The sequence below is a fragment of the Orycteropus afer genome, unplaced genomic scaffold, assembly GCF_000298275.1.
Source record: "Orycteropus afer afer isolate SDZICR_OR568_19922 unplaced genomic scaffold, OryAfe1.0 scaffold00549, whole genome shotgun sequence".
Lineage (NCBI taxonomy): Eukaryota > Metazoa > Chordata > Mammalia > Tubulidentata > Orycteropodidae > Orycteropus > Orycteropus afer.
In genome coordinates, this window is record NW_006922136.1 from 278,163 (window position 1) to 292,079 (window position 13,917).

The following is a 13,917-nucleotide window of genomic DNA, read 5'->3' on the forward strand; positions in this document are numbered from 1 at the left end:
TTGATGTCCCCTGTGACTATGGTCCCAAGCCTGCAGGTTCAACTACTCAGTTGCTCTGAGTAGCTGGCTGTGACCAAGCAGTGACCACAACCTTCCCTTTGTCAACAGCTTGGACTTCTTCCTTCAATTCCATCAGTTCTTGATCATAGGCTACCTCCTGAAATAGTTGAACATCGACCAATTTTTTTTGGTACAGTGACTCTGTGTATCCCTTCCATCTTCTTTGGATACTTCCTGTGTCATTTAATATCTTGCCCATAGAATCCTTCAATATTGCAACTTGAGACTTGAACATTTTCTTCAGTTCGTTCTGCTTCAGAAATGCCAAGTGTTCTTCCCTTTTGATTTTCTAACTCCAGGTCTTTGTAGGTTTTATCCTAATACTTCATTTTGTCTTCCCTAGCTGTCCTTTGAAATCTTCTGTTCAGCTGTTTTACTTCATCATTTCTTCCACTTGCTTTAGCTACTCTACATTCAAGAGCAAGTTTCAGTCTTTTCTGACATCCATTTTGGTATTTTATTTCTTTCCTGTCTTTTAAATGACCTTTTGCTTTCTTTATGTATGATGTTTTTGATGTCATTCCACAACTTGTCTGGTCTTCAGTAATTGGCGTTCAATGCGTCAAATCTATTCTTCAGATGGCCTCTAAATTCAGGTGAGATTACTCAAGGTCATACTTCAGCTTTTGTAGATTTGTTTTAATTTCTTCAGCTTCAACTTGAACTTGCATATGAGCATTGATGGTCGGTTCCACAGTTGGAACAGACCCTAGGTCATGTTCTAACTGATGATACTGAGTTTCTCCATTGTCTCTTCCCACAGATGTAGTTGATTTGATTCCTACGTATTTCATCTCCTGTGGTCCCTGTGTATAAAACCAACAACGCAACCATTGCCATGGAGTTGGATTCGACTCATAGTGACACTTTCTTGGGTTTCTGAGGCAGTATCACTACAGAAGTAGATTGCCCAACCTTCCTTCCAAAGAGTGGCTGGTGGGTTTGAACCCCCAGCCTTCTGGTTAGCAGTTAAATGCCATGTACAGTTGTCATTTATGGTTGTTGAAAAAAATATATTTAATAAATAAGTCATTGGTCTTGCAGAATTGTGTCATGCAATGTTGGGCACTTTCTTTTTTTATCACAAAGGCCATATTTTCCAACTACTGATCTTTATTCTTTGTTTCCAAATTTCACATTCCAATCACCAGTAATTATCAATGCATCTTGATTGTATGTTTGGTCAATTTCAGACTGAAGAAGTTTATACAAATCTTCAATTTCTTCATTTTTAGCATTAGTGATTGATGCATAAAGTTGAATGATCCTATTAACTGGTGTATGAATATTATCCTATCACTGACAGCTTTGTACTTCAGGATAGATCTTGAAGTTTTCCTTTTGAAAATGAATGACATTCCTCTTCAATTTGTCATTCCTAGCACAGCAGACCATATGACTGTCTGATTTAATATGGCCAATACTAGTCCATTTTAGCACACTAGTAGCTAGGACATCTACAAGCGTTCCATTTCATTTTTGACGACTTCCACTTTTCATAGATTCATACATTCCACGTTCTAATTATTAATGGATGTTTGCAGCTATTTCTTCTCATTCTGAGTCACACCAGTTAATGAATATACTGAAAGCTTTACTCAATCTACATCATCAAGGTTGATGCTAATTTGAGGAGGTAACTCTTCTTCTGTCGTATTTTGGCTGCCTTCTGACCTGAGTGGCTCATCTTTCAACACTGTATCAGACAATGTTCTTCTGTTATTCATAAGGCTTTCACTGGCCAATTCTTTCAGATGTGGACCTGGCCATGTCCTTCTTCCTAGCCTATCTTAACCTGGGCGCTTTGTTGAAACCTGTCCACCATGGATGATCCTACTAGCATTTGAAATAGCAGTAGCATAGATCCCAGCATCACAGTAACACGCAAGTCACCACAGTACACTAAACTATGTGACAGACAAGTTGTGTTGTCATACTTTACACCAGGTATATAAGCAAGCTCACTTTCCTCTTCTTTAAAAACTGAGTCTTTCTGATGCCTTGGTTGTGTAGTATATATTATAACAGTTATATAGCTGCTAACTGAAATGTTTGCCTCTGCTGAGAGATACCTCTACTTCTGAAAAACCAATGATTGAAAACCCTATGGAGCACAGTTCTACTCTGACACACATGGTGTTGCCATGAATTGGAGTCTACTCAACCACAACTGAAATGAATGCCTTAGTTGATAGGTTTCAAAATAAAACATAAATCTGAATCAGGCCTCTATGGAGGAATAAAATGTGAGCAGGTAGAGGTAAAGTTGAGGTAACATTATTGCTGATTTGGCCACAGCATTAGTATGCTTCTTCATACCTGATGCCCCAAGGTATAATTTCCTGTATGACAGGTCCCCATTCTTGTCAATTGTCCCTGCTGGACAAGTGATGGGAGTAAAATGTCATTTGGCAACAGACCTTCAAGGGGGTATGCATAAACTTTCTCAGGACATTTCATGTGAAAGGCTAATTGGCAGAGACGTGGCCTCCTGAAAGGCAGCTCACATTCAGGTGTTCAATTCTGTGTAACACTTTGATGGGAACAAATGCAGTCTCCTGGTGCTCAAGCCACTATGAAATGGCTCTTTATATTGAAAACAGGCTGATGTGAGTTCTGCCTCTAGAGTAATGAAAGAGAAGAGGCAGCCCCTAGTCAAGAGGGACTGACTAAACCCTAGCATGGTCATAAGTTGGTGGTGTGCATTCCTGGTTTTCAGCCCATTTTGGCCTCTATCTCACATAAGTCTGGTTTCCCCACCCAAGATTTTGCCCTGAATTCTGGGAAGAGAGGTGGAGAAATGTGGTCTAGTAGAGGAGGCAGGTGCTATAAAGATGGGCAATGCAATGAGCCAGCATTTTTCAAACTCTACTCATTGGAATATCTTCTTGGAGAGATGGTTTGAAAAACAAAAGGGTAAGGGCGTGTGTGTGTGTGTGTGTGTGTGTGTGTGGTGACTATATTTGGGAAGCATTATATACTCCATCCCTACTTTGTAGATAATACATAGGAAAGGCTCTGAGAAGTCCTGCAGTAAAGAAACCTTTTTAACATTGTCCCAGTATTTCCACAACTCATTTGATTATAGATACCATTTGTACTTCTATTTACATCCCATTGAACTAGGGCTATTTGGAGCTCATTTCAGGAAGTGCTCCTAGAGGCAAATGGTAGGAGTAGGCTAAATTACATTGTTTTTCCCTCCCTATCAGGGTAACTCTGCAACAAGCAGAAACCTTGGCCTTTCCTGCCCTTTGTTATTGAACACATTTCTAGAATGTCTGGGTCTACTCACTGCCTTAGTTTATACAGTTAAGAAAAGAATATTGTATCTTGAATGACGAAGAATCTTGCATGACCTTGGGGTCATTACTGTGAATACCAGCTATGACTTGCATTCTTTGGAAATGGGAGTGGAGATGGGTGAGGTGTAGGACACTGAACCAGAGTAGGCCCTGGAAAGTTTCTACAACCTACCAAATTTCCTGACATGCACCTGTTCTATTTTTCTTGGCTATTTCCTCTAAAATTGATTTGTCAAAATAAATAAACAAATAAACAAATAAATAAATAAATAAAAGCCATTCTGGAAGCCTGAAAATTCCTAAAGAGATAGGAATTGACTTTACAAGGAATAGGTGTTTCATGTGTCTAGAGTCATGAGCTGTCTCCTGTGTCCCACATGGGAATGGGAGACATTTCTAATCAGTGCTTGGTGTTCCTTGGCTTTTAGCATTCCCATCTGAATGTTTAATCCCAGAAGGCAAACATATTTTAATCCCCTGTCTATTTTACTCCTGTGTGTGTGTGGGTATATTAAAGTACTTTTGCATTTTTCCTTTTTTTTTGGACTTGACTCAGAATATTAAGTTAGCTTTGGTAGTCACTTGTTCTTTGCTGTTTCACATCCTTGGTAGGTGCCTCTTTTGAGTGATGAATTATCTATCCCCTGCCTGTTAATTCCTTTGGAAATATGGAGGATACTACCAACATAGCTCAGAAATAACTCTCTCAAGGAGTCCCTAGGTGCCCATGTGTGTGCCTGTGTCTCTTCCTCACACCCCTAAGCTGACTTGTCATGCTAGTCCCCTGTAGTGAGACAAGGACATTCCTTTACTTCAAACACATGTAGGTTGATCCATAAGAGAGCTGTGCCTGTACTGTCAAGAGGCAGGGACAAAACTGTAGAGTGAACACAGGGCCAGGAAGGAGAAGGCAGAAAAAGGCAAAACAGGAGAGGAGGAAGTCTTACGTGGAGAAGGCATTGTTCTGTTTCTCACATCGGATCCCCTTGCAGTTGTTAGGCTCATCGATAGCTCTGGTCTCATAATAAAAGTAAAGTTGGTTCAATCCGTTGGCAAAGGCCAGCAGTACTAGGCAGTAGATAAAGAGGAATTTGAGGATATCCAGCAGCATGCGCCCCAAAGAGATCTGCAGAGGCCCTAAGTGGGAGTTGGCTGTGAACAGGGATATGAGACGCAATGAACTTAAAATGTTGGATATTGCAAAGAGTGCTTCTGCAATCAGGGTTGGGTGCCACATTTCCCATTCCTCCCTTGGACGAGAACCATTATACTGAAAGAAATAAGAGGTACACAAGAGAGGTACAATGAGCATTTATAAAACTTTTCCCCTTTCAAATCCTAATAAAATCATCAAAGTATGCTTCAAACATTCACATATACAACAGACCCCACATATGGCACAGTTAGTCCTTTTTGTTTTCTATACAATCAATAAATGAAACTAATAGATAGCTCTCTCCTTCCTAGTCCCATCCAAATACATACCCAGCATATACATATATAAGAATGAATTCCTGAGCTCTCACATGGCTTTATCAACAGGTATTTTCTAGCTGTGAATTTCCCAAATTTTGGGGAGTATCACTGAAATAGAGCCAATAGTATGCCCAATACAGTGCCGACAAATCAAATTGACTTCTGCAGTCCCCCGTTTTGTTCTGAACGCCATAGACTAGTTATATTAACTGATTCAGCCTTCTCATTGCAGCGTTGGTCCTGACTACAGTTTGGGGCTGACAGAGTTTCTGCCCAATTTTTAGCAAGGTCTGTAATGCACTCTATACTATTGCAAATGGTGTGTCAACCTCCAAGTAGTGAATTTAGTACTGCATCACATAGTGGTTTATGGATGTATTTTGTTTTTGTTCCATAGACAGCCCTACAATTTATAATGTCCTTCTAGGACAAATGAAGAACCAGGGAGTTGAAGGAAGAGGAGTGTCAGTGGTCATGGGGATAGTTGTCCCTTCTTTGCTCATTCTTCAGCTGCATCCTGGGCTTCTGCTTCTGGAACATTAAGAGGCAGCTTCGTAGAAAGATAACTTCATTGTGGGACCTGGGCTCAAAATCAGGCTTTGTCTTTAAAACTGCTTATGTCTCTCAATTTCACTGTAAAATGGGATGCTATAGTCATATTTGAAAGCCTGTATGTTCCATGTTGTTGTTGTTATGTGCTGTCGGACCTGACTCACAGCGACCCCTTGGGTTTCCAAGGTGGTATCTACGGAAGTAGATTGCCCAACCTTCCTTCTGAGGACTGGCTGGTGGGTTTGAACTGCCAGCCTTCTGCTTAGCAGTCAAATGCCTTAGGCACTATGCTACCAGAGCACGTATGCTCCATAAGGAGGGGTAAATGTTACAGAAATACAAGGAATTCCTTCTTACCTTCTCCGGGAAAGAAGCAGATTGTATAGAATTCAATCCAAAGCATATTGCCTTCAGCTCTTGCCTAAATATCACAATTTCACAGTACTAAATGTAAACAACTTTCCTGAGAAAATGTTGCATTCAGGGCCAAATTATATTGGTAGCTTTTCTAAAATTGTGCTTCAATCCCAACAAGAGAGGAAACTGGTGGTGTTCAAATCATCTGTGTGGATCCAATATCCTTCACTGTCAGAGGAGTTTGGAGAAACTTTGTCACATTTGTGCTTCTTTTTCAGCTAGACTTTTTGGTAGCCAATTAATTTTATGCCTTCTTGGCCAAACTTTGTATTGCTACATTTTTCCTTCCAAAGAAAACATCCCTGTGTGGGGTAGGCATTTTTATGTCTATTTTACAAATGGAGGGACTGAAATCCAGGGGGGAGAGTGACATGCTTAAGGTTAAGTTGGTGGTAGAGCCAGAATTGAAATCCAAGTCACTAGACGGTCATGTACTATTTCTATTAAATGTTACTTATATCTGATATCACAGCACAGATGTTTGATAGACCTTTAAATGTTTGGAGATATATGTTTGCTATCACCTGATAGCAAAACAGACCTATGCTTTAAAATGAGAAAGTATCAACTAGAACATGTATAGTTCATAACTTAGGGTTGTTTCTTCTCACAGCTAGAAGTGTAACCACAGGAAAGTGTGTGACCTATGGGATAGTGAGCCTGGATTTGCAAGACACTCAGAAGTGTGAAAGATGTCATACAGCCATGACAGCTGGGAATAAAGTTGGAACTCATCTTGCATATTAAAAACCAAACCAGTTGTCTTCAATTCCATGTGTTACAGGGTAGAACTGAGCTCCAAAGGGGTTTCCGTGGCTGAATTTCTGGAGGTAGAGCACTGGGCCTTTCTTCAGAGGTGCCTTGAAGGTAGACTTGAACCACCAACCTTTCAGTTAGCAGCCAAGCAGTTAACTATTTGGACTACCTAGGGATTCTTCATCTTGCATAGAGCCTAGCAAACTTTTTGTCAAAGGCCAGATTGTACATATTTTAGGCTTACTGGGCTGTAGGATGCCTACAACAGCTACTCAACTTCCCTCGTAGTGCTAAAGCAGCCATAGACGACAGGCAAATGAATGGGCATGACAGCAGGTTGCATTGGGTTTGTAGGGGTTGATTACTGACCCCTGATCTAACATAGTAGTTTTCAAACTGTGTTCCTTGGAGCCTGAGGGTTCAGTGGAGGGATCTAGTGGCCATTGTGGAAGCCAAAGAGGAGGCCCAGAAGACTTATTCCTCAAACCAAGTTCTGTCATTGAGCTCTTTTATATATTGGAGTGCTGTGTAAGTTTTCTCTTGAAGAAGTGGTTCCATGGAAGAAATGAAAAGTTTGAAAACCTCTTATCTAGTCCAATCTTCTTATTTCTCAGAGACAGAATCTGAGGCTCAGAGAGAGAGAGAGGGACTGCTTATGATAACTCAGCTTGTGAGTATCAGAGTAAGGATTAAATTCTGGTTTCCTGACTCTTAGGGCAGTGAAATTGTGAGGTAAGTGGTTTTTTTTCTTCTATTCTTATATTCTTTGAGATGGAATACAGCTGGAAAATAGGCCTCTGGGCTTTTTAAAGGGAGTGTGAACTATACTTTCAATCCAAAAGAAAAATATGAAGAGGGATAGCGTAATGTGGGGGCTCAATAGTAATAATAAGGATTTTTGGGGATTGTGTTTTGATCCAAATGTTGACTGAAGAATACCAACTCAGTGGGATTAGTCTGAGAGTGAGGTAAGGTAGATCTAGGCAGTGCTATCCTAGAAGGCAATTATTCCTCAATTCCTAGGATCATCTATGGGGCTTTTTGGGGTCAATCTTGTGTTTGTTCCTTCTGAGTACTTTGGTGTGTATTTTTTGGTTCCTGATGTTGTGGAACATGTGAAGTGGAGTATATTTGTTGACTAGTTTTTCACTTTACTAAAAGAATTTTCTTTAAGGCTCAGTTATCCCATGGTACTTCTCTGCTGCCCCAGTACAATGGTGATCTAAAATGTTTCAAGCATTGGAGCAGCTCTTGTGACTTTAATTCACATAAAGGAGCTCAGCCTGCTTGGGCAAAGTCCTCTCAGTCTGATGTGCCCAATTATAAGTTCTCATGCCAATCCAATTTTGCATATGACATTTCTTGGTCTTTAAATTCTCCTTCCTTGAGATGGCCTCCAACTTCTTGGCAAGATCTCCTTTGACTTAAGTGTTTCCCACTTGAAGCGGCTCTGGTGGTGTAGTGCCTATGACATTTGACTGCCAACCAGAAGGCTGGTGGTTTAAACCCACCAGCAACTCCTTGGAAGGAAGATTGGGCAATCTACTTCCTTAGAGATACCGCCTCGGAAACCCAAGGAGGGTCGTTATGAGTTGGGACCAACTCGACAGCAGGGAGTTTGGTTTTTGGTATCTTGTATACCCAACTTAGTTGAGTTGATTTATTCTTGTGCTCTGTGGTGGGGAAATGACAAACTCTTTGAAAGTCTTGCCAGTGAAGTTGGATGGGTTATGTGATTGCTTAAGACTATATATCTACAGAGACATTTTTCACATCCCCAAGAGTTAATCCTTTTCATCTTTTCTTCTAAACTTCCCTGTTGAAACAAACACCACCAATTTCTAGGTTGATAATTTATGGGCCCTCTAGTGTATAAATACTACTTCCAAAGGAAGAAATGCCTTTTTAGGCAGTGTTACTTAGCGGAGTGCCAGGATGACATGGATTTCACCCAGGTACATTAACTAGAGTCAGACATTTTCCTCACCAGCTTTTTCTTGTAAGGAAGTTGTAAGTATGTGTTAAACGATCACCACATGTATAAGGCATACTCTTCAGCTCCTTTCAAAAGTGTTTCATGACTGCACTCAATATTCATGCTTTACATAACTCCCAAAGTCTTAAAATGTATGCAACATGCATATTAGGGATATAAAAATAAACTAAGTTGTTGGAGATTTGGGGGGCAGCCATATTCCCATTTTGAAGCTCCTTAATGTAGGATTTAGTGCCAAAAAGCATGACTGATTAGACAAGCCCAGAGACTGAACTGTCAGCCTTTCCTCATGCTGGAGAAGCTCAACTCGGGGTAGAAGGAGAGCTGCCAACCTGCCAACTCATTATCTAATAATCACCAAACCTGAACTCTGAGTTTGTGATTACCCCAAGTGTGGTCCCAGGCATGAAGCTATTTTCAGGATAATTCAGGCTGCACATTGTGTAGGAAAAGCACCAGGGTGGTGTGTGTGTATAAATCGAATTGGTAGAAAAGCTATAGGTTGGATGATAGTAAAAAAAGTTGGATTCATCACTGCTTGGATGATCATCCTGGTGATGGAAGCGATGAGGGAGGCGGAATTGATTCAAGGTCTGTGTCTCCTACTATGAAGTTTCTAGGGTTCTGCTACCTGTCATATCAAGAACAGTTGAAGAAACTGGGAAAGTTTAGCTTTGAGACAACTCAGCAGGTTAGGCAGAAACGACTTCATATCAGAAGCACCGTTATGGAGAAAGAAGAGCCATTTTGTATGACCCTACAGGGAAGGGTTACTAATGAATGTGTCACAGGGAGAATGATATCAGAAAAATATAAAGTCTCACTTTTTAATTGCATGTGCACTGTAGAGAGGATTTAAACACTGATTGGATGGGTGAGTGGCTGTGGCACTTAAGGTTGTGTATCAACCTGGCTGGGCCTGATTGAGTGGCTGGGGAGCTGGTGGTAGTCATTCCCCATGATGAGACTGGCTATCAACTCCATGGTGGGATCTACGACAAGCAGCTGAGTAGCTGCCTTTGGGATGTGGTCTGCTTCCTGTATATAAGGAGAAGCCTTGGGAATGGTCTCTAGCTTATGGCACCTTGAACCCTGCATGTAGCCGAGTCGTTGTTCAGCAGTCTGCCGTGCTCTGCTGACCTTGGTACTTTCAATGGACTTAAATTAATGGCCTGCTGTGTTGTTTGGCAACATCAGGACTGTGCCTTTTTACTTGTCAACCTTGGGCGTGTCAGTCTCAGCAGCCAGCAGCTATCTGAGTGAAGAAAAGCTTCTAGCTTCATTGGGCCATGAGCAGGAGGCAGAGCTGAAGCCCAAAGTTGAGGGGCTTTCACCCAACCCCTAGAGCCTGGCACTTGGAACTCAGACTTCTAGCCTCCAAAAATTGTAAGAATAAACTCCTATTTGTTAAAGCCATCCCATTTGTGGTATATATTCCTGTCAGAGCTGCACTAGGTAACCAAAACAGTGGCTGACAGCCCTTTTGCCTAGAGAAATTTTGAAGCTAAATGATTTGCTGGTAATTGCTCCATTCTCCACTTTCTTTGATTATGTGGACACTGGTTACAAACCAATGAAGGAAACTCTGCTTATACACATAGACTGGGACTGTTATCAGCACTTTTTCCCTAAACCTTTTATGCTCCCAGGGCTAAAGCTTAATATAACCGAAATCATTGCTTTAGAAAGATGACAGACATTCCAATTTACCTTGACATAGGCCACAATCTTCAAGGAAATAGTTGCCAAGTAGAGTGAGTTCATTGCAAAATCCATCAGGTTCCACCAGTCATGAATGTATTCAGTAAATCCACCATCCCACATTTCCTTAATTTCCCCCCAAATGAAACCTGAGGAATGGAGGCAAAAAGTTTATTTGTATGCAAGGTGAATTCTGGCCATCACAGCAGGATCTCCACAAGTGAGGAAAGATGAAGTCAATGAATGAATTGGGGTCAATGGAGTGAAGCCCCTAGAGACAGTAATCACTTAACTTGTTTTCTTTCCTAATCCACCTCCCAGTCTTGAACTTGCCAAACCTGATAGCCTTTACCAGAAGATGACCATATGTTGTTTCTGAGTATTACTCACTACTAGCATTGTTACTTTAATTACTGGAATGCTGTTGCAATTTTGGGTGCCTGGTTCAACCCCCACTTCCCATTTTGTAGTGGGAGTAATTTCACCAACAAATTAATTAGATCACTATTATCCCATAGTTCCTTAGGTTCTACAATTTGTTAAAGGGAAAACTTCTCAGTAAGTTTTGAGGTTAACAAACTGACCATAGATCAAATTACTGGATGCTGGGGCCAAAGCTACACAGTGGGGCCCAAAATAATTTAGGATCCTCTTTTCTTTTTTCTCCTCTCATTGTGTGGAGGTTTCATGGAAATCTTCCTGATGACTCAGCACCCAGTAAGCAAGGAAAACATGAGCTTACTTGTGCTTTCTTACTAATCCGAGGTGAACAGTTTCCAAGATGTGGTGAAACACAGGTGAAATTGTTCACTACATATTAGTAAGTAAGCACAAGCAAGTCTGTGCTTCCCTTGCTTATTGAGTAATCTGCCCCTGACTGGGATTGTGTACAGTAACAATGAGAAAGCAGCAGATCCAAGTGCTCCTGGTTATGGAAAGGGTTTTGAATAAGCTAATCAGCACTGGCCCTGCCTAGCTCACCTGAAACCCATCCTGGCTGACATTTGGCTTTCCATTTAACCCAGTTGACAGACAGCTACCCCGTCATTGAAGATGGTAGGTTAGCAGGAGCAAGTTACGCCCTGAATGCACTGCCAATCTCACTATGGACGATGCAATACCAGGTGACCAGGGCCTGGGGCAGAAGGGAAAACATTTCCAAGATTCTCAACAAAGGACAACTCTACAGCACAGATGGTGCCTAGTTCAGGGCTAGTCCAACTGCCTATCCCGTTTCTTCAGACAGAATAAGCATGAAGTTTGGCCATAGCTGCAAGACTCTTTGACTCACCTAAAACCCAAGGCAATATCATCCATTCCACGACAGTTGGAGGTGGCCCTTGTACATGGAGATCTGTCCTGACAATATGCTGAGAAGCCAGAAGAAGCATGAAGAGGAAGGTCAGATAAGATGCTGTGTGGCAGATAAACTTGATAAAGGGTTTCTTGATGAACAGTCCAAGGTTGCTCTTGGGTGAGATCAAATAGGCAATGGACAGCATGGGAAACAGGAACCCAATGGTTATGCAGGTCAGAAGCTTGACTACCCAGTGTTTCCGCCGCCATCCAGGGAAGCCATCGTACCACAGGGTGGCAAGTAACTGTTGGCAATTAGGCTGAGCAACAAACTGGGGAAAAAAGGGAACAAGTCAGGCATATATATGTCCAAGGGGAAGTCTACAATCATAATACACTGCCTAGTTTACAGCCAGCCTGTGCAAGGGACTGCATAACCAATCCCCAAAGAGGCCTGTTTTCTAGGTTCCCATGAATGAGTGTACCTCGGGACAACTCTACATGCCAAGCTATATGACTAGTTTTCCTTAGTGTTGATTTTTATTTCACAAACACACATACATATCTATAATCCTCTGTTCCATCTGTACTTTTGTGTGCCTCCTTTCCCCCCTCCTATGATGTTAGAGCAGTAGTTCTCAAAACCTGGCTCTGTGTCAGAAGCATCTGGGGAACATTAAAGAATTCTGGTTCCTAGGTCACACCACTGACTTACTAAATCAGAATCTCTGGAAAGTAAAGCTGGGCAGCTATCTTCCAAAGTTCTTCTGGGAATTTATATGTCTCTTACTAGGGAATCATGGGGCTATTTCATTTCAAATTAATTGACCTTTCTCACTCCCCTAGTCTACATAAGGTCATCAATAAATGTGCATTGTGTCTGGGCAAACACAAACTGGCAGGGAATTATCCTATGCCTGTGGCTATGGTTGGAAAGGGAAATAAGTTCCACTTTTGATTTTGTCTTTTTTCTCCTTTGGGTCTGAGCGCCTCTGGGTTGGCTAGCAATGAATCAGGTTGCTACTTTGCCATCTATTTAATACCCTCTCTAGTCTAGACATGCAGAGGAGGAAAAAGTATTTGATGCCCAACATTACAATATTGTATACTAACCCAGCTGGGATTTTACATAAATGCAATCTACAAAGTGTCAGTGATTAATAATTAAGGAATCATCAGCATTGCAAGTCACCCTCCAGCTGCTACTTCCTGGTAAGTGACTCAGTAGGGAGCTCAACTATCTACCATGATTTAAAAATCTGCTTACACACATTTCCCCTGATTATGTATGGAACAGGTTAAACAGAGCTGCACTGCATATCTTATTCATGCAAAGGTAATGAAATAAACTCCTTCTATCATTCACCCAACATCCAGGGTATTAACCTACCTTTCCTGCTAGTATATTGGCAAAGATCACTAGTTTCCCATCAAAACTATTTTTCTCCTCCTTGAGCCTACAGTTGGACTGCATTGCTCAGTCTCCCTTGCAATGAGGTGTGGTCCTGTGAGTTAGTTCTCAGTAACAGAAGGAAAGAGGAATGATGTATGGCATTTCCAGGCCTGGCCTACATAAGTCATGAGTGTTCCTTCATGTGCTCTTCCCCATCTGGATGACTGGAATGTGGTAACCAAGGGTGACCAAGGGGTTTTGTTATCCTGTGTTTCTTGATGACCACATGGAGGAGAGCTGTCCCTGCTGACCTATCTTGGACTATTACATGACTAAGAAACAAAGTTCTATCACGTTTCAGCCATTATATATTAAGGAGCTCTGGTGGTGCAGTGCCTAAGGCATTTGACAGCTAACCAGAAGATTGGTGGTTCAAACCCACCAGCCACTCTGCAGAAGGAAGACAGGGCAATCTACTCCCGTAAAGATTTACCACCTCGGAAACCCAAAGGGGGTCACTATGAGTCAGAATCGACTTGATGGCAGTAGGTTTGGTTCTTTTGGTTTAAAGCAGTTTACTATTGTGACACTACCCAAAACAGGCTCTCAAGTGTTTCCATCCTGTGTTCTTTCCTCAGAGGGTGTTCATGATCACTAGTATCTCCTCACATCTCCCTTCCACAGAGTCATACACATAAAAACCAGAAACCCAGAGTCCCTTTCTACTCTTCTTAACATGATACCCTATGCCAAAGGCTAGGATGAAAAAGTCCAAGGAAAAAATACAGAAAAGTCCAAGGGTAATGCAAGGCATTTGGATGCAATGGAAAAAGCACTTGTCTGGGAGTCAGCAGTTGTTGTTGTTGTTGTTATTATGTGCTGTTGAGTCAGACTCGACTCATAGCGACCCCTCCTTGGGTTTCCAAGGCAGTATCACTACAGAAGTAGATTGCCCAACCTTCCTT

At 41.6% G+C, this 13,917-nt stretch overlaps 1 protein-coding gene across 1 annotated transcript in view; it reads right to left on the reverse strand.

The window, feature by feature from the left end:
* The window catches only part of TRPC5 (transient receptor potential cation channel subfamily C member 5), a 210,457-nt gene that overhangs the window by 72,627 nt on the left and 123,913 nt on the right, over window positions 1–13,917 (reverse strand). Inside the window, exons 3-5 of the mRNA XM_007955942.1 lie at window positions 11,555–11,891; window positions 10,273–10,412; window positions 4,313–4,635 (exon numbers count right to left, since the gene is read on the reverse strand). Of these exons, the coding sequence (XP_007954133.1) occupies window positions 4,313–4,635; window positions 10,273–10,412; window positions 11,555–11,891 (800 nt within the window). The remainder of the gene's footprint in view (window positions 1–4,312; window positions 4,636–10,272; window positions 10,413–11,554; window positions 11,892–13,917) is intronic.